Source organism: Morus notabilis, unplaced genomic scaffold (assembly GCF_000414095.1).
Source record: "Morus notabilis unplaced genomic scaffold, ASM41409v2 Scaffold508, whole genome shotgun sequence".
Taxonomy (NCBI): Eukaryota; Viridiplantae; Streptophyta; class Magnoliopsida; order Rosales; family Moraceae; genus Morus; species Morus notabilis.
Genome location: NW_010361936.1, coordinates 484153 through 503860, shown reverse-complemented (window position 1 = coordinate 503860; position 19708 = coordinate 484153). Strand labels below are relative to the sequence as shown.

At 34.6% G+C, this 19708-nt stretch overlaps 2 protein-coding genes across 2 annotated transcripts; one reads left to right on the top strand and one right to left on the bottom strand.

Annotated features, from left to right (window-relative positions):
- Nucleotides 1–355: 355 nt before the first annotated feature.
- LOC21400912 (chalcone synthase) lies at nucleotides 356–2387 on the bottom strand. The gene is made up of 2 exons (XM_010100832.2): nucleotides 2092–2387; nucleotides 356–1539 (listed from the first exon to the last, which is right to left on the bottom strand). The coding sequence occupies exons 1-2, from the start codon at nucleotides 2267–2269 to the stop codon at nucleotides 548–550; spliced, it is 1170 nt and encodes a 389-aa protein (XP_010099134.1). The 5' UTR covers nucleotides 2270–2387; the 3' UTR covers nucleotides 356–547.
- Nucleotides 2388–14057: 11670 nt separating this feature from the next.
- Nucleotides 14058–19473, top strand: LOC21400911 (dihydroxy-acid dehydratase, chloroplastic). Its single transcript, XM_010100831.2, has 14 exons — nucleotides 14058–14641; nucleotides 16031–16102; nucleotides 16192–16239; nucleotides 16570–16724; nucleotides 16838–17032; nucleotides 17100–17211; nucleotides 17335–17404; nucleotides 17485–17543; nucleotides 17697–17820; nucleotides 17927–17997; nucleotides 18201–18302; nucleotides 18559–18639; nucleotides 18944–19102; nucleotides 19183–19473. Exons 1-14 carry the CDS (start codon nucleotides 14120–14122, stop codon nucleotides 19231–19233), a joined length of 1821 nt encoding a protein of 606 aa, XP_010099133.1. The 5' UTR covers nucleotides 14058–14119; the 3' UTR covers nucleotides 19234–19473.
- Nucleotides 19474–19708: the final 235 nt, after the last annotated feature.

The following is a 19708-nucleotide window of genomic DNA, read 5'->3' as shown; positions in this document are numbered from 1 at the left end:
AAATATAAAATTAAAATTAAACAGAAGCAGGGAATCTAAGCAAGAGAATAAATTGAAAGGAAACGCAAGATATTATTAATACAAATTAAGGAAAAAAAAAAAATCAGTTGTGCTGTGTGCAATAGTTTTCATTGAATTAGTATACCATACATACAAAAAGAGCCACTCGTACCTTAACAAGACACATGGAGGTTATAAACATGGGGCCTTAAAAAATGCATTGACAATTGCAACAAGCATATAATATGTATACATATATAGGATTATAGATATATATATAGGGTGGTTTGTGGTAATAAATAATATTATCAAGCATATATATATATATATTAATCATATCGATTAAAAAGACACATTTATCATATAAAATAATTAAGTTGCAATATGTTTCGCTTCGGCTTTGCAAGCTATTGAGCTAGCAAACATATTAACGTCGACAATTTCAGTATGGATTCCCCAGCAGCATCCAAATAAAGCAATCCCAAATAAACAAATTGACCCCGCACAAAAGCAGAAACAAACTTATTGGGTTAACCGATCGAAACCCCTAAATAGCTACACTGTGGAGCACCACGGTCTCAACGGTGAGCCCCGGTCCAAACCCGAAAAGAACACCCCATTCGAGTCCTTCTCCTGTGGTCTTGAGGCCATCTTCAGCGCCCTTCCTCCTCATCTCGTCCAAAATGAACACTACACACGCACTCGACATGTTACCGTACTCGCTAAGCACGTGCCTTGTGGCGCGTAGTTTCTCGGGCTTCAAGCCACACTTAGCCTCCACTTGGTCGAGAATGGCTGGTCCACCCGGGTGCGCAATCCAGAAAATAGAGTTCCAATCTGAGATGCCTAAAGGCTTGAATGCCTCAGTTAAGGACTTATCAATGTTCTTTGAGATAAGTCCGGGAACATCCTTGAGGAGGTGAAACGTAAGCCCGACTTCTCGGAGATGTCCATCGATGGCGCCCTCACTATCGGGTAGGATAGTTTGGGCCGCTGAAACCAATTGGAATATAGGCTTCTCAACCTCAGGAATAGGATCTGCACCGATGATCATAGCAGCTGCACCATCACCAAATAAGGCTTGACCCACAAGACTGTCAAGGTGGGTGTCACTAGGCCCACGGAAGGTAACAGCGGTGATCTCCGAGCAAACGACTAGCACACGGGCCCCCTTGTTGTTTTCAGCAAGGTCCTTGGCAAGGCGGAGCACCGTGCCACCAGCGAAGCAGCCTTGTTGGTACATCATGAGGCGCTTCACCGAGGGGCGAAGACCCAATAGCTTAGTGAGTTGGTAGTCAGCTCCGGGCATATCAACACCACTAGTGGTGCAGAAGACTAAGTGGGTAATCTTGGATTTGGGTTGGCCCCATTCCTTGATGGCCTTAGTTGCAGCCTCTTTGCCTAATTTCGGCACTTCCACCACCACCATGTCCTGCCTAGCATCCAATGAAGGTGCCATGTAAGCACAAATGTTGGGATTTTCCTTGAGGATCTCCTCATGCAAGTACATGTAACGCTTCTTGATCAGAGATTTCTCACCTGCAAATTCAATGTGAACAAAGAAAATGAGAAACGGAATTTTTTTACAGGAAATAATATTAGTGGAAGTCATCTGTCGTTTTCTTTTATGAAAACGTCTCCTAATATAGTTAATATCTTTGTTACGTGCAATTACCTTTAAAATATATGTTTCTCACTAACCTTAAAAATATATATTTCTTACTTTGATGATTGATACGCATGCAAAAATAAATTACCTTAGCGAGAATTGTGATTTTCTTATACCTTTAAATGATTTAATTTTAAATACAATGTCGTTATACAGTAACTATTAATTTGGCAAATCACATTTGCAAAGGTATATTGTCATCCCAAGACCAACCTATATGTTTAGCATTATTCATTAATGACCTACTACTATATACGAGGGCAGCTCATATACCACTAATGACCATTCGATATTACAAGCAAACATAGCAGTTCAATTCATTTATGATATCCAATTTGCTTGAATCTTAGCAACAAATTAACATACAAATTTGAACCCTTAATAATCATGATAAAACGAGAAATGAATTAAAGTGAACTTACACATGCGCTTGAACTTCTCCTTGAGCTCGGTCTTATGCTCACTGTTAGTAATACGGAAATAGAAATCCGGATAAGTCCTTTGGTCGAAGCAATTGGGTGGATTCGCCGTCCCGATTGCCATGATGGTGGCAGGGCCCTCAGCGCGTTGAGCCCTGCAGACTTCCTCGACAGTCACCATTTTTTTTTTTTTCAAAGAATTCACCGAGGATCTAGTGCTTTATGTTTTTTTTTTTTTTTTTCCTTAGCTGCGGAAATGGATCCGCTGCTAACTGCTAGTTAAGGTAGTTTGTAATGAAACAAAATGTTTTGGTACGAAAATTGTTGTGACAAAGTGGTCTATTTATATTGGAGGGAAAAAGGGTAGATAAAGAGTGATCACGTGCTTGACTAATACCTTGCAAGAAGCTAAAACCTTTTCCACTTTCAACTTTCAGGTTTCAACTACTAATTAATTTGGAGAACGTGACTTTGCCAGTTTGGTGCGTGGAATTAGTCTCTAATAGCGCTTTTCTTACCAAACAAGAGACAAATTGTATTTCAAAACGACAAACACACGTAGTGGTCATTTGTGCAGGGCTCTTGATTTCCACTTGGAAAAAAATTTTGAGTGGTCAAGATATAGTTCCGGGGTTCGTTTCATATCTTTTGTTGATCATGACCAGAGGGTTGAGATTTGCTTTCAGAGACGATTAATGGAGATACACAATACTTGAAGTTGCCCAAATTATAAGAAAAGAGAATGAAATAATCAAAAATAGTTTCTTGACACATTATAAAACTAAAATAGGAGTAGGTAAGGATACAAAGTTAGGACAAAACAAATCATTTGAGTTTCATAGAACCTATACATTTTTTTAACACTTATTCATTCATTATGTTTCGGAAGAAATAAAAAGAAAAATGCCACTCAAAACATATCATTTTATATTTATGTTATCCAATGACATTAACTCAAAAATGCCATTTTAACTTACCAGAAAATATCTAGATAGATATTAAAAATATCCTACCATGCATATTGTTTTTTCCTTCTCGACAAAAATGACTGATTTCCGACTCCTGTTTTCAGACAGTATTGTAATAGAATATAAAATTTTTTGTTTAATCAACAAAAATAGCAAGAGCATTTATAAATGTAAATTTGTGGATTGTAATGGCATACTATGTAATTTTATCTTATGCAATGGTTTACATAAAATTTTGTTTCCATGTGCCTCATTAAGTCAAATTGTAATGGATGAAAACATAAGCTAGTAAGCTTGAAGGCGCACTTGTCGAGAGTCTTTGCCAAGGATTGGCATTAAGTTTGCGTTTCTCATTTTGATTGTTGTAATTGTTGTTTTTTTTTTTTTTTTTGTATAATCTTAAACCTACACAAGTTGAAGTTGAAGCATTTTTTTTTCTTTAAAAAAATTGAAGAAATCTGAGTAGTATGATACTCTGATTTCGTAAACTGTCATGTATAGCACTTTTTAATATAAATTTGCAAAATAATTGATTTTAAAATTCTACTAAAAAATTCGAGAAAGAAATAATCCATATTTGTTTTATTCTTTTCTTTAAAAAAAAGCACAAATCTAATTACCAAAAATAAAAAAGGAAAATAGTCGTACAAAAAGAGAGACTTTTTGCAACAAGAAATATGTCTCTGAAAGATATAAAGATTCTTTAATATATAGATTCAACAATTAACATAATATGTGTTGCCAAGGTTCAGGAGCTCATTACTTATAAACGTGCTTAAGTAACGCTCACGCAATCCATTGTACTTAAAATTTTAAAATCTGAGTAGAAACATGTGTATCTCGGTTTCTCATTTTAATAAGCTATTGTTTCTAACTCGGCATTTAGATTAGTAATTGGCGCAGTAAAAAAAATAGGCCAAAAGGAGATGCTTTGCTGAGCAAAGGCCAAGGAGATCTGTGAATATGTAAGATATATATGTGTGTGTAAGATATATATATATATATAGCTTCAACAATTAAAATATAGATATATATATATATATACACACACACATACACATACAACGTTTACGCAATCTACTAGTTTTTCAAGGTAAAATTGGCAGGGATGCTGGCACTAGTATTGCTGCTATTGAGGGTGGCTTTTATAAATCAAGTTCTGAACGTAATGGTACATCACCTTCCATAGTGTTTTGAAAATGGTAAAGTCAAATTGAGTTTTAGATATATTTCTAAAACAACTTATAGTTGTAGAATATAAAAACAGAAATATGAAAACAACCTTCAGTCATTTTCAATTTTTTTAGCAATAAAAATTATTCTCACCAGTTTTTGACTTCACTTCCTTTTTCATAGCATTTGTTAAACAATAAAAATATAAAAAAAAAGGAATTAATTTTTTTAAACTCTTTATTTTTGTTGAACCTACTTTTAGAGTGCATGAATCTATATTTACCATTTACTCTTGATTAATACCCTTTGACTAATATAATTATTTGACTAAAAAGGATATTAATCAAGAATAAAGTTAAAAATCTAAACTCATGTATTCTAATGTGTATTTGTCTCATTTTTTTTCTTATTTTAAATCCAAACTCATGTATTCTAATGGGTATTTATCTCCCTTTTCTCTTATTTTAAAGGAAAAAATTATATGAGAAAAACCAACTAACAAGTCCCGTGCGAAGTCCTGAATCCTCTGATATTGTCAACAACTACTTTCTCACGGCAAAGATTTGGTTTGCTGGTTTTGAAATCCCAGTGTTATTCAAAGATTTGTGGGTAGAACTTCGAAGTACTATTCAAATAATCAAGAATAAAGTTAACAATGGAAGAAATTATTAGTTTTTAAAAAAAGAAAAATTTTTGACATCCGATAGCAAGTAATCAATAAAAAAACACATGATGCTTGTAAGAGATTGCGAGCACGTTTTGGAAGTTAGTACTTTTGTATTTTTTTTTTTTTTATTGATATCCGATTGCAAGTATTCAATTGAAAAAAGGCATGACATCTGAAAGAGTTTGCACACACGTTTTGAAACGAAACTAATTCGGTTCACTTTTTATTACACAGGCCACAGGGAGAACTAAAGCTTGAGCCACCACCCCATGGCACCAACCCGGGCACCCTTCCAGCAGTTACCCACCACCAAAGTCCCTTAGTTTTGAACCAATAAGCTAAAAAATGTGTTCTTGATGCTGTAATGAGACGAGTTCTTGTCTAGATTAAATGAAAAATAGTGAAAGTCGGTTTGCTTTTTTGTTACAAATTGATTACGTTTGGATGTTGAATGTGGAGAATTTGATAATGGTTATGAAGTTGGTTTTCCCACGTAATCTGGTATTTTCTATGATTGGTACAAATTTAAGCCCTCTATTTCGCAACAAATCAACAATGTAGGCTCCTTGAAAAGTGAAACAAAATTAAAGTCAGTTACATTATTGGGCTTTTCTTCTTCTCTGCGTTGAGGTTATGTTGGATAGTTTGAAATATGTGATCCTAATAGTTTGGAAACTAGGTTGATAAATGCGTGGTTGTTTTCAAAGAAACTGATTTTGGGTGAATGAAATTCAATGGTTGTTAGATTTTGCATTGAAAAATACTTTTTTATATTTTTATGAGGAGAATACAAAGAAGACAATGTCAATTGACATCTCTCCACCATCTCTAGTCACACAACAAGGATTTGATTTTAGTGGGACACAGATAAAAACGAAATTTATACTATCTCAAAGAAATAAAGATATTAAATTTATAAATTAAAATAATAAAAAGGTAAGCTTCTAATATTCTTCTTAGTAATATCATCTTTTTAGTTCAATATCAAATTTCATTTTTTTTAAATATTTATAAATACACCTATATTATATCAAAATAAAAATAGTACGTATGTTGTAATTGAGAGGAAAGGAAACAAGTGAAAAAGAAGATGGGAGGAAAGAATATATATATATATATACGAGTTTTTAATGTTACGTTTTTATCGGTAGTTACTAATCAAATATAAAATTTAATGATCTAGCGTGATAACAACTTAATCTCATTAGTTGTTATACATTTTTTGTTAACTATCTAATTTATTACAACTATGTAATCAATATTAACTGATTAAAACAATAATACACACTGATAAATAACCATTATAATCATACCCACTAAAATTTCTTTGGCTTTTTTTTTAATAGAGGGCTAGAGTTTGTTTTTAGTTTTGTTTTGTAACTTAATATAAAGGTGTTGTTTTGTAAAATCAAATAAAGAAGAGGGAGAACACGTCTTAAATTTTTAGTTTTTTTTTTTTTTTTTTTAAGTGTAATATGTAGAATAGACACAATAAGAGCTGTAATAGGATTATTTACATTCATGCCCTTGAAGTTTGGATAGTATAGAAAGAATTTTTAAAGTTTAGGAGGAAAAGTTGAACTGACCTCAAAATTTAGGGAGCATGAATATATAATCATAAAGAAAAATAAGAAGAGGGAGTACTTAAGAATACCTAATCAGCAATAACAAGAAAAGAAAAATTATAGACGTAAAAATAGTAAGATGAGTACATGTTGACATCATGATTTTACTTTAAAAAAAAAAAAACAGCATTAAACGTGAGCATAAATAAGAAAGATAAAATTAAGAATTTGAAATACAATGACCAATTTAATAGGGACACCTTTTTTTCAGTGGGGGCACACTTTTAATCGGATCCATGCTTGCAACCAATATTCCAAGTATCTTTGCTACATTATTAAGAGAGAATAATAGCCTATTTGATTGGAGGGTTATGATGAGTTTCAACCTAAATATCAATCCAAACCCTTTGTTTGATTGCATGAATTTTTGAACTTGGATTTAGGCTATAGTTCTAACAATGTAACTAAACACTGTTTCAAATTTTATTTCTTGTTTAGATCTTATACTACTAAACATCAATTCGAATTATAGAAAACTAGATATAAGTCCAAACTCACACAATTTAAACTCGCAAAGTGAACGGAATTTAAGTTTCTCCCTTAGTTTTGCGAACCATTTTGCACATGAGAGACATGCGAAACATTTCGCAAGGAGTTTTTTTCCCTTCCACAACTGAAACTTTTTTGTTTCCTACTTTTGGGGGTTTTTTTTAAACTATTTGGGCTTCTTTTCTCCCCACCTTTTGTATTAGATCTTTTTCTCCCCTTTTTCTTTATTTCTTTTGTGCTTTTTGCTTCTTTCGTTGTTTTAACAACTTGCATAACCATTGTTTAAAATGAGCTTGCGCCCGTTTTTTACTAGTAACTGCATAAAAAGCCTAACAATATTCTAATTACTATTAAAAAAAATGAGGTTTGAAGGGAATAAAAGAAAACAAAACAAACATCTTTCTTTTACTACTAGTTGAACTTCACGTGCATAATAATCTGTGTGCTAAGTTTTGATTACAGTATTACTATTTTTTAATTTATTTAATAATAAAGATTTTAGTTAATTAGTTAATAAAAAACTAACACCAACATCTTTATAAGTATACCAATATAATAACAAGGATTACACAAGAAAAATTAAATAGGGACACATTTGAAAAAATATATTTTAATAAGAATACTTGGGAAAAAACTATTTAAAAGAAGTATATTAAAAAAGGATTACATTGCAGAGAATCTTTTAGCAAAACAAAATACACAAAAAAAAATTAAGCACGGACACATATAAAAAAAATTTTGTTATTAGGAGTAAAGTAAAGGAAAAAACGTATATTAGAATCATCTAAGAGAAATAAATTAGAGAGAATGAATGTATTTAAAAGTAATAGATGCAATTAAATAAGACAAAAATAGTAAAGTAAAAAAAAAAAGACAAAGTAGTAAAGGGAAAAATACCAAAAAAAAAAAAGAAGAAGAAGAAGAAGGAGATTTTGCGGGAGAAAGAAATAAAAAAGTAGTGAGGGAAAAAAAAAAAGAAAAAAAGAAAGAGATGGTCCAAAACGCCTCTGTTTTGATCGAAACAAGAAATTTGGATTGACACTTCTATTATAGATAGATTAGAGTGAAAATTGTACTTATAGAGTGTAAGAAACACTTAGCTTAATGAAAAAAAATATTATTGGGATTTATTTCTGGAGATTGTTGGGATTTGTTTCCCAATTTGTGTATTGATTCTAATCGTATTTGATTGGTATTATTTTAGAAATGTTTAGCTGGTTGATTGTGTTTAAAAATAGATGTGCAGCTGGCTAGCTTTTTATAGAAGGTCACTAAAAGATCTGGAAACTTGTTTTAGTTTCTATTTTTGTAAGTCAACTATTGATTCAAAGATGAAAAATTGATTTGATTGATTCTTGATTGAGATTTCATAGCTGGATGATCTTCCTATATCGCCTAAGAACGTGTCCAGGTTCGTTTATCAGTTTTGGGAAGATTTCAGAATGAAATGAGATTGATTCGTCTGGTTTTGAGAAAGTTGACCATGACAGCTATGTTGCCGTTATTGTTGCAACAATGATTCATCGAATTAATTGAAGATGTGTCAAGCTATTCAACGTCAAGGGAAGGATTTAAGGTAAGATTTTTGAAAACCTCTCTTGAATCTCAAGTTTTTCAAATTTAAAAACTTATTTTTGGTTCGAAATGGATTTTGATGGATTTTGAGTAAAACCATGGTAGAAATTAGATATCTTGGGTTCTTTCGACTTGATTTAGTACTTAGAACCTAGATCCAGTGGTTTTTCCTTAAGATATCTTGAATTGGAACTGAAATTGCAGGTTTTCAGACTAATTTTGGTAGTTTTCCTCGCCCTGCTGATTCCACCGGTCAACCTATCCAGTCGACCGGATGCATTACAATAGGTCAACCTGTGCGGTCGACCGAAGTGCACACCACTGGTCGACCGGTGGTGTTGCACTGCTCTGTCACCGGTCGACCGGTGTACATGGGGTTTGACCCTGTTTTGCCTGAAAATGCTGTTTTGACCTCAGTTTTCGAGGAGAACCCAAATTAGCTTCATTTAGGGACCTAAAATGAATGGATTAACATCTTTAATCCATGTTTTAAGATTGAAAACCCTTGGAATGATGATTTGAAACATGAATTCATTTATGAAACTTGAAATTTGATTAAGGCACACTAATAGGAAATCCAAAAGGATATAATTGAGATTGAAATTGCTTTAGGAATGAGAATTGGATCCTAAAGTGTTGTTTTGTATCAATGCTAGCTGAGGACTCAGATTGAGAGACTTTGAGGAAGCGAAAGCCGGAATATAGCAACGCTAGCCATAGGTTTGATATTTACGAGGTAGGATTTCTTACCCTTTCCTTTGTGAGCCTATTTGTAAAAGAATTTTGGCCTTGCAAATGTTTTACAGAAAGGGCATGGCTGCAAAAGAAAAATATTTTTAACCCCCATGGCTTGTTGTAGTTCTGGGGAGTATAATGAATTGTTTCATAAAGTTTAATTAATGATTTCTTAAGATAAGAGATCTTGCCAATTGGTAAACCAGCTGATGGCCTAGATAGGATTTGGAGAGTGCATCCTTAGGGTTAGGACCCGAAACCCGGCCCGGGGTGATATGGCTTGTGCATGTGGTTGTGTAAATAATTTATCATAGTATAAATTACTTGCTGATGCCTGTAATATAGAGATTTTCAGTTATATTTCCTTTGAGAAAAAGGATGTGAGGTTCTGGCTGTTGTGTTGGAACTGAATGTCTATATTTATTCATTTACTTATTTATTTATTTACTTGTTTTCTCACTTATTTACTTATTTACAAAGTTATTACAAAATATCTCCTACTGGGCCTTTCGCTCACGTTTGATATGTTTTATAAATATTAAACCCCTCCTAGGTGACTCTAGGAGCAGTGCGGAGTAGCGAAGTCAGTTGCTACCACCAAATTTGGTGAGGATTGTGATCATCCTCCCTGTGTACGAATGTAAGAATTGTAACTTCTGTAACCCTGCATATTTAGATTTCTAGACTGTGGTTGATGTCTATAATGTTATTTAGATGTTCATGTATGTATAATACTACATATCCTGTGGGTGAAACCCTGAACGGTGTTAGAGGCTTAGTTATAAACCTCTTGTAGTTAGTAAATTATTTTCAGTGAAATGTGGGGCTCGTTTGGGAATTTCCTTAATATTTTATTCTTAATCGCGTTTAACCCCTAATCGAGCCTCCACGTCACCGACCCTGAGTTCGGAGCATGACAGAGTGGTATCAGAGCCCTAAGGTTAAGAAACCATAGGATTGTACATACATGTGTGACATCAAGAATCCACTAAGCTTTACTGTGACAACAATGGAGCGGCGACTAATTCAAAAGAACCTAGAAGCCATAAGAGTGCTAAAATAAAGAAAGGAAATATCACTTGATCAGAGACATTGCAGAAAGAGGCGATGTAGCAGTTTTGAAGATCGCGTTGGAGAACAACCTTGCTGACCCGTTCATGAAGACATTGTCACTAAATGTATTTGATCGACACTTAGAAGGATTTGGGATTAGAGACGTGACATATCTGCTTTTGGACAAGTGGGAGATTATTGGGAATGATGTCCTAGAAGCATGAGATGTAATAGGATATTTATTATTTATTTAATAAAAGAGTTTATTCATTATTTTATGTGCATATGTCTATGAATATTGTATATAAGTGTTATATGCGAAAGGATAATGTTTAAGGATAATAATCAAAACGATGGCCGTAATGAATTAATGAATTTTAAGGTTCAGAATCTTTAACTAAAACATTATTAATACATGTCATTGCCATTTAGAATGGAACAGTGTATCCGTATTGTTAATATGGCGAGGTATTGAATAAATGCATTTCGCATAATGAGATTACGTGGAACTAGGACACAAACACAATATGAATTTATGATCATTTTTGTTTAAGTATAGAAATTCTAATTGAGTCTATCGATGGTCATATATAGAACGATCTTAATCCTTAGTTCTTAGCAGACTCCTATTTATGGATTTGCATCTTTTGATTTACTCGGTACAGATTCTGAGATCCTAAATCTTATTCATTGTATTTTGGAGACATGATGAAGTAGGTAGCCGAGAATGTTATTATACAAGATGGAATTCATTCCTTCTTGAGAAAGAAGTAGATAAATAATTCTCTTGAGGGTTGATTCGGTACTTGGACCAGTAGGAGCTCTGATTCATGAATTTATTTTATGAATTACTGTCCATTAGATAATGAATGGTACTCAAAGATAAAAATATAATTAGAGAGGTTAACAGATTTCACCTAGCTTTAATTATAAATTATTTATGGAGGATTGATCTATATGCAATGACTATATCAAATGGACACTTCATAGTTTAGAAGTAATTTATTTCTATAATTATGAGAGTGCAATTCCAAGTTTATAGTGGAGTAACTATTAGAATTAATAGAATCAATTAATTAATTTAAGTTTTTAATTATTTATTAATTTATTGGAGCTCAAAATTATAGGTTAATGAGTCTCCGAGTCGTCCTTGTAATTCTACAAGACACTAAGGGTAAAATAAGAATTTTGAAATTATGGAATTCTAAAATAAAAACACTCAAGGATAATTAATTGAAAATTAATCACAAAGTGTGAACGCAGAGCACAGTGTGAATCCCTTTGGGATTCAAATTGCTTGCTCTCCATAGTTATCCAATTAACTTATTTGATAAGTTGTTCAATTTGAAATTCAATTTGTTTTAAGTTTGGCTTAAATTGGAATTTAAATTTAAGTTAAAAATTAGACTGTAATTATTTGTAAAATTGCGCCTACCACAGGTAGGAAATCCCTTAGTGGTGGCTGGTCATATTGGATAAGGGAGGATGGATTTTGTTTCAAAATCAAATTTGAAGTGGGAGATAATTAACAAGTTTTATATTGGAGATAAAGATAAGACCCCTTTTGGGAGTTTGACTACTACTCTATAAAATAAGAGATTGTAGAAAATTGTGAGAGACAATTTTTGCTCTCTTCTAGCTATAGTAGCCAAATTTTATAGAGTGGGGAAGAGGGAAATTTTCTCTAAAAATTTCACGTCGTGCATGTGTTGGTTTTCATGGAAATCTTGAGCATTATTGCTAAACCCGTTTTGTTTCAGTTTTGCCAACACATACGTTCTTTCTAGATTCAAGGAATTAACGAGGAAGATTCAGGTTTTCTAAACTAGCATTGGAGCGAGGAACTTTCGAGGTTAAAAAACACAAGTTATCATCCTAATTAGTTTCTAGGTATAATTCCTAATATGGTTCTTAGTAAATAAATTAATGTGATTTATTTATTCGTGCATAAATTAATAAAATTTATAGAGTATCTCAATGGTTTTATATAAAGTTTTGTTATACACGATCTGCTACTCACACACTTCCACATTTGAAATCGTTTCGAAAACCAACACAAGAGAGGAGGGAACGTATGGAAGTAAAATCGGATCACGATCTTCAAAGGAATGATGAGAAATGAGATTGCGTGCGTGAAGATGAGGAGGCCGAGATCTCCATCATCATCAGACGAAGCAGCTCTGCAACGAGTCAGAGACTTGTGACTTTACGGGCTACATCTTCTCAGCTCAATGATCTCTGACGTGCGACCTCCATGCATGATCTTTAGAGCATTGGCCGTAGTAGCGAGGAAGATAGACAGATGAGAGAGAAAGATGGTGAGAGATGTGAGGGAAAGATGACATCATTTGTTTTAACTTTATTTTTAATGGCATAAATAAATCTATACCAAATCACTAAGTGGACATTTGGTTCATGAATTTAGAACCATGATTCAAAATTACTCTCGGTTTTCATATTTTTTTTGTGAGAGAAAATACTATAGCGAGGCACAAACCATGACACGAATCCTCATACGAAACACCCCATAAAGTTGAATAGGTTTTTTGGGGTGCCAACAAAACGTATCGTTGGCTTTTTTTTTTCCTTTTCTTTGGGCGTTGCTTTTTCGCTGAGGGAGAGAGAGCGAAGGAGTGGGGAGTGGTGGGCCTGCCAGGAAAGAGAGTTGCCCGGGAAAGAGAGAAAGAGAGAGAGAGTGGTGGGACCTGCTTGAGAAAATACAGAGAGAGAAAATGAGACTATCTAATTTGTACATATTTTTTTTTATATTTACTTATTAATTTTAGGCTTATTTGTAGTTTAATTTTGTCCATTTTAATACGGTTTCATACTAAATTTTCAGTACTGTTTGAATAAAAATGTTATAAATGATTCAATAAAAAATAAAATTTAACAAAAATACACTAAAATGAAACAAAAGCACACCAAATAAAGTAAAAACAAATTAAATCAAATCAAATAGAGTTGATTTAAACAAAGCAAAACAACTTAAAATCTTTTTTTTTTGTTTTTTGTTTTAGATCTTTTTTTTACGTTATTATTTCTTTTGTGTCCTTTTTTTCCTTTTTTTCAAAATTAATTTAACAACTATTATTTTAAATGAATCGCACACAGCACGCGATAAAAATTAGGAGTTGTTCTTTTGCAACAAAACTCAAAAAAAAATTTAAACTTAAGTTACAATTTTATTCAAGTTCACATTTTTTTAAGTTTCAACTTTATTTAACTTTACTCAACTTTATTCAAGTTATAACTTTAACTCAAGTTATAACTCAAATTTAACTCAAAAATTATACTCAAATTACACTTCAAAATAACAATCCCGTTATTGGGAAAAGCAATGTTATTAACATGTAATTTTCTCCTGGGTATATTGCATATTGCGTCGGGTTCGATGAAGAGCCGAAGAATCATGACATGGGCCGGCCTGCGTGGCCCGGTCCATATTTATACCACTAGCACTAGCAAACATACCGTTTGTATGGGAACGTGAGTTACAAACGCATTAGACCGCGGCTGGACCTCCATGCCACTCAGAAGAGACAAACTCAAAAAGATAACTCAAAAGAACCCATGTACGTTTGTCGTTTTTTTTACTTTTTAACTCACGCGCAACTCACGTGCCACACGCTACTTACCTCTTCCACTTCATCAGAAGCCCATTTTTTTCTCTTTGTTCAACCTGCTTCCTTAACTCCCCCACTCTTTTCTCACTCCCTAAACCCACCAAAACCCCCGCCGCCACCATGCAAGCGGCCCTCGCAACCCCATATCCACACGCCGCCTTAAGGCACCCGATTCCCCACAATGGCTCTTGCCCGCGTCTCCCCTTCTCTATCCGAGCCTCCGTCCAATCCCCGCCATTCATCGCAATCGAGTGCCCGCCGACCCAGAAGCTGAACAAGTACAGCTCCCGCATCACAGAGCCCAAGTCCCAGGGTGGGTCCCAGGCCATCCTCCACGGCGTGGGGCTCTCTGACGAGGATCTGAGTAAACCCCAGATCGGGATTTCGTCGGTTTGGTACGAGGGCAACACGTGCAACATGCACTTGCTGAGATTGTCGGAGGCCGTCAGAGAAGGGGTCAGAGAGGCTGACATGGTTGGGTTTAGGTTTAATACTATTGGAGTTAGTGATGCTATTTCAATGGGGACTAGAGGAATGTGCTACAGTTTGCAGTCTAGAGACTTGATTGCTGATAGTATTGAGACTGTCATGAGTGCTCAGTGGTATGATGGCAACATCTCAATCCCTGGTTGTGACAAAAATGTGAGTTTTATTTATTTTTTCCTTTTTTTCTTTGGTTTTTTTTGTTTTGTTTTGTTTTTTTCACTTCTTTTGATTGAAATTTGAATATTTGGCTTTAGGATGGGTGGTTTTGGATTACATTTTCCAAGTGTTTTACCTTGTTTCTTTGTGCCTAATTGACATTTTGACAAGAATGTGAGTAGGATTTTATTTTCTTTTCTTTGTGTTTTTACTTCTTTTGATTGAGTATTTGGTTCTAGGATTGGTGGGTTTGGATTACATTTTCCAAGTGTGTTGTTGTTGTCGTTGTTGTTGTTGTTGTTGTTGTGTGTGTGTGTGTTCTTTTTTTTTTTTTTTTATGTGAACAAGAAGTTATACTTAGACGATGCTATGGGAGGAGAATTTGGCTAAAATAACCGAGTAAGAAAGTAAAATTAGGAAAATGACTTTTTAATTTTAATTGCCCAAACAATGCATCAAAATGGCAAATCTTCAACATCTCCGTCACATCCAAATCCCCAAAAGGCCGAGACCCACCTCCAGAATCACGCCGAGAATGGCCCTGGCGACGACGCCGGCGAGGTTCGGGTTCAAAAACTTGATGGAGACGAGCATGGTGAACATTCAGAGGGTGGAGAGCAGGGCTCTAAACGTGCCGTTGATCGCGCCGTTCACGATCGCGACGTCGAGGCTCGAGAAGGTCGAGAACGTGGCGGTTCGGATCGAGCTGAGCAGTGGATCCGTGGCGTGGGGTGAAGTTCTGATTTTTTTTTTTCGTTTTTCTTTTTTCTCAGAAAGTCATTTTGCAAATAAAAATTTTTGAATTGTCATTTTATGAATAAAACTTTTCTATTAGGTTATTTTTACAAAGGTCTCGCTATGGGAGTAATTGACATTGGTTTTGAAGTGTTTGGATAACTTTTTCTTAAGACGAAGAGTTTGTAGATGTGGCTTATTAAGCTTCTTAATAAACGCCCTTTTAAGAGACTTGGAAACTTATAGAAAAACTTCAATAGAATTTTGCAAGCATCACTTTTATTACAAAACCTGAATATCATTTTTATATGATTAACTGCTATTAAAGATGTTTTTCCAAACTCTAACTAAAAAGCTATAGGAAAGCAATGCCAAATATATAATGCTGTATAACGTAAATGAAATATGCTAAATATCATATGTGATTATTACTATAGTACAGTTCAGAAATTGGCTAATATGTGATTGGTTAAAAGTAAGTGGTGATATCACTGGTGGTTGTTTATATGCTTAATCTAAATAGATAAACTTTAGTATATTTCTCTTTATGGATGTTGTTTTAGTGCTACTTGTAACTTCATGACTTTATGGCATGGTCGTTGTTGTCATGCGTGATTGTACTTTTGTTGTATCTTATGATTGAACTCGTTGCAGATGCCGGGCACAATCATGGCAATGGGACGCCTCAACCGACCAAGTATCATGATTTATGGTGGAACCATTAAGGTTTGATCTCTTTTCACTACGAAGGCATTTTCCTATATCGCTTTTTATGGTTGTACATTGATTTTTTATGGTTGTTGATTTTATTGCAGCCTGGTCACTTTCAAGGCCATACTTATGATATAATATCTGCCTTCCAGGTACGCACTCCACTGTGTTTAGGAATTGAATGTCCACTTTAGATGTTTTTGTGTTAACTTCCAGTCAAAAAGATTACCTGTTGTTTAATTTCTTTTATTTTCCTGTCTTGGTTTCTTTTGTTGAGCCTATATGCAAAGTTTGCTGTGCAGCTAACTGGAATGCCTTCCTTGTATTGCGTAGTGCTTCACCTTACTTCTGATCTTTCTTCTTTTTATTTTACTGGGGACTATCGTCTTTGGGAAATTCCATTGTGCTTTTATGTTTCCGGCTTGTATGAATGATTTCCCAGAACTAAAACTAAACCTCTGTTTATATTCCAATTGTTCTAGTGTTATGGAGAATATGTAAGTGGATCCATAAGTGATGAGCAGAGGAAGAACATAGTGATGAACTCGTGTCCCGGGGCAGGGGCATGTGGTGGCATGTATACCGCTAACACAATGGCTTCTGCCATTGAGGCCATGGGAATGTCTCTTCCTTACAGGTAAATATCCTTTCTTGGGACGACCAAAAGTGATATTTGCAGGTTAAATTTTCTTATTCTCTGAGTTCTATCACTTATAAATTTATGGTTTTTGCTTTGTTATTTCCTAAAAGCTCTTCAACACCCGCTGAAGATCCGTTAAAGTTGGATGAGTGTCGTTTGGCTGGAAAATATCTACTTGAATTGTTAAAACTGGACTTAAAACCTCGAGATATCATCACTCCAAAATCACTGCGCAATGCCATGGTCATCGTCATGGCACTTGGTGGTTCTACAAATGCTGTGTTACACTTAATTGCAATCGCAAGGTGAGTGGCAGAATTTTCCATGGATTCTTATGATAACAAAATAACTAATAATGAGATTCCCTGGCAGGTCTGTTGGTCTGGGATTAACCCTTAATGATTTTCAAAAGGTTAGCGATCAGGTTCCATTTCTTGCAGATCTAAAGCCTAGTGGGAAATACGTTATGGAGGATATCCACAAGGTCTGCATTCTTTGCCTGCACTTTCATTCTGTTACTTCTGCAATTTTTATTTGTATTTTGTTTTTTTTTTTAATGTGAATATGATTTTTCTCAAGTGGTTTTTGGCTATACTTGTCTTGTTAGATTGGAGGAACACCCGCAGTTATTCGGTACCTTTTGGAGGTTGGATTTTTAGATGGAGATTGTATGACTGGTATGTAGGTTTGTATTTCTTACTCGAGTTGATGAAAATACTGATGTGTTTGATTAACATAACAACATTTTTATCTCTAGTTACTGGGCAGACACTGGCTGAAAATACAAAAGGTTTCCTTCCTTTGTCCAATGGTCAGGTATGATACCTTTTTTATTTTCTTATATTATTATTTTTTTAAAATCTACTCGTTCTACTGTTTGTATTGATTTCATTGTTCATACGCAACATGTCCGAAAACAAACATTATATGCTGCTGTCTCTTTATCCGTTTCTCCTTTTCTATACTCAGGATATCATAAGACCATTGGAAAACCCCATAAAGAAAACAGGACACATCCAAATACTGTATGGAAATCTTGCACCAGAGGGTTCCGTGGCCAAAATTACTGGAAAAGAGGGGCTTTATTTCTCTGGTCTGTTTTATTTTTTATCGGTTGGAAATATCCTTATCCTTGGATTCTTTACGTACATTGAGTATACGATCCCCAAAAAATCATTGGTTTGGATCATCTTTTGCAGGCCCTGCACTTGTCTTTGAAGGGGAGGAATCAATGATTGCAGCTATCTCTGAGGATCCAATGAGTTTTAAGGTATCTCTTTTAGTTACAGTAACTAATCAATTATCTCGGATTATCACTTTTATGGTACTTTGTGATCGATCACTTGATACGTACCAGACTGGTGTACATTGGTTCTCCATTGTGATCCTTTCCTATGATTGTTTTACTGTGCGAAACATTGTAGTGAAGCTGAGTGGTATATCTGATGTTTGATTGCATTTGTCATGTTTCAGGGAAAAGTTGTGGTTATTAGAGGTGAGGGACCAAAGGGAGGACCGGGCATGCCTGAAATGTTGACGCCAACTAGTGCGATTATGGGAGCGGGTTTAGGAAAGGTAAGAATGTAGTAAGTCTGTTTGGTGGTGATTATTTGTTTGTTTTTGGCTGTTTGTGAATTCATCATTCATTATGACATAGCTTTCAAGTTTTTAAGATCGATATGTAAGAAAAAGAAACATGAAGTCTGAGAGTTCCTGATATTTTTGTAAGTTTACTTTCGGCGTGCATACTTTTAGTTCTTTTTTCTACATTCATTTGTCTTCTGTTTTAAACGGAAAGATGTTTGATGGGCATTGCTTTCTGATGTCACAGGAGGTTGCATTATTGACCGACGGTAGGTTTTCAGGTGGCTCACATGGATTTGTTGTTGGCCATATATGCCCAGAAGCTCAGGTATTTTGTGTGTGTGTGTGTGTGTGTGTTTTAATTCACAAATATACTTTCCTTTTAATTCTTACAATTTTTTTTTTTAATCATCTCTTTGGATTTCAAACATTGGTATTTGTACCATAATTTTTCATATTGCCTCAAAAATTTTGCATGCAACCTCCGACATTCTTTTCATTGTCGTGATGGAAGTTTATTCTTCCTTATTAGCATGTATTTTATGCACACCCTCAGTTAAAATCACCATTCAGAAAAAAAGTCATACTGCGTTTAGAATAATTGGAGTAATGTATCTGCAAATCCTTTTCAGGAAGGCGGCCCTATTGGTCTAATTAAGAACGGAGACATCATTAAGATCGATGTTCAGAATAGGAGAATAGACGTTGAGTTAACAGATGGAGAACTGGAAAACCGTCGAAAGACGTGGACTTCACTGCCATACAAGGCTAACTCTGGAGTGCTGTACAAGGTAAACGACGAACCTCTTTCACTAACACGTTCTTCATTTGATGAATGCCTACTAAAAAAACACTTGTTTTCTATTTGCAGTACATCAAGAATGTGCAGTCGGCTTCACAGGGATGCGTGACCGATGAGTAGAGCGCAGTTCTCTTTTGTAGAACATGGCTATAGAGCGTGTGAGACCAAGGCCCGAAATAGAACAGCATATTCTACGATTTTGGGTAACCGATGGCAGCTTTTAAGATGTCTGTGTAGCTCTCTGAACTTCATTTTTGTACGTATTTTAATTGTTTGGACAAGTTTTTAACTTTTTTTCAATTGGTTCATGTAAGGATTTCATTTTTATTAATCTACAAAACCTCTGTGCTCGTTTGTTTTCGTTTTCGTTTTTGTTTTTCACATTTTCCGAAGGGGAAAATTGAAACTGGAAAGGAAAATGCATTTGGGAAGGATCCGTACCAAAACTAAAAACAAAAATGTTTTTGGATTTTTTCCAAAACTTCACTTTTTTTTAAAAACGGATTACATCTGTTTTCATTTTTTTTTTTCATTTTCTCCCTTCGTTCTTCTCTCTTTTCTCCGACTGCCCCCCGCCCCCCACCCCCAACTCTTC

Excerpts from the sequence above, each read along its gene's own strand:
- LOC21400912 (XM_010100832.2), bottom strand. The coding sequence starts at position 2,269 with ATGGTGACTGTCGAGGAAGTCTGCAGGGCTCAACGCGCTGAGGGCCCT. Across the intron at positions 1,540-2,091 it reads GGAGAAGTTCAAGCGCATGT|GTGAGAAATCTCTGATCAAG; the intron begins GTAAGTTCACTT and ends TTGAATTTGCAG.
- LOC21400911 (XM_010100831.2), top strand. The coding sequence starts at position 14,120 with ATGCAAGCGGCCCTCGCAACCCCATATCCACACGCCGCCTTAAGGCAC. Across the intron at positions 18,303-18,558 it reads TGGGAGCGGGTTTAGGAAAG|GAGGTTGCATTATTGACCGA; the intron begins GTAAGAATGTAG and ends CTGATGTCACAG. Across the intron at positions 19,103-19,182 it reads ACTCTGGAGTGCTGTACAAG|TACATCAAGAATGTGCAGTC; the intron begins GTAAACGACGAA and ends TTCTATTTGCAG.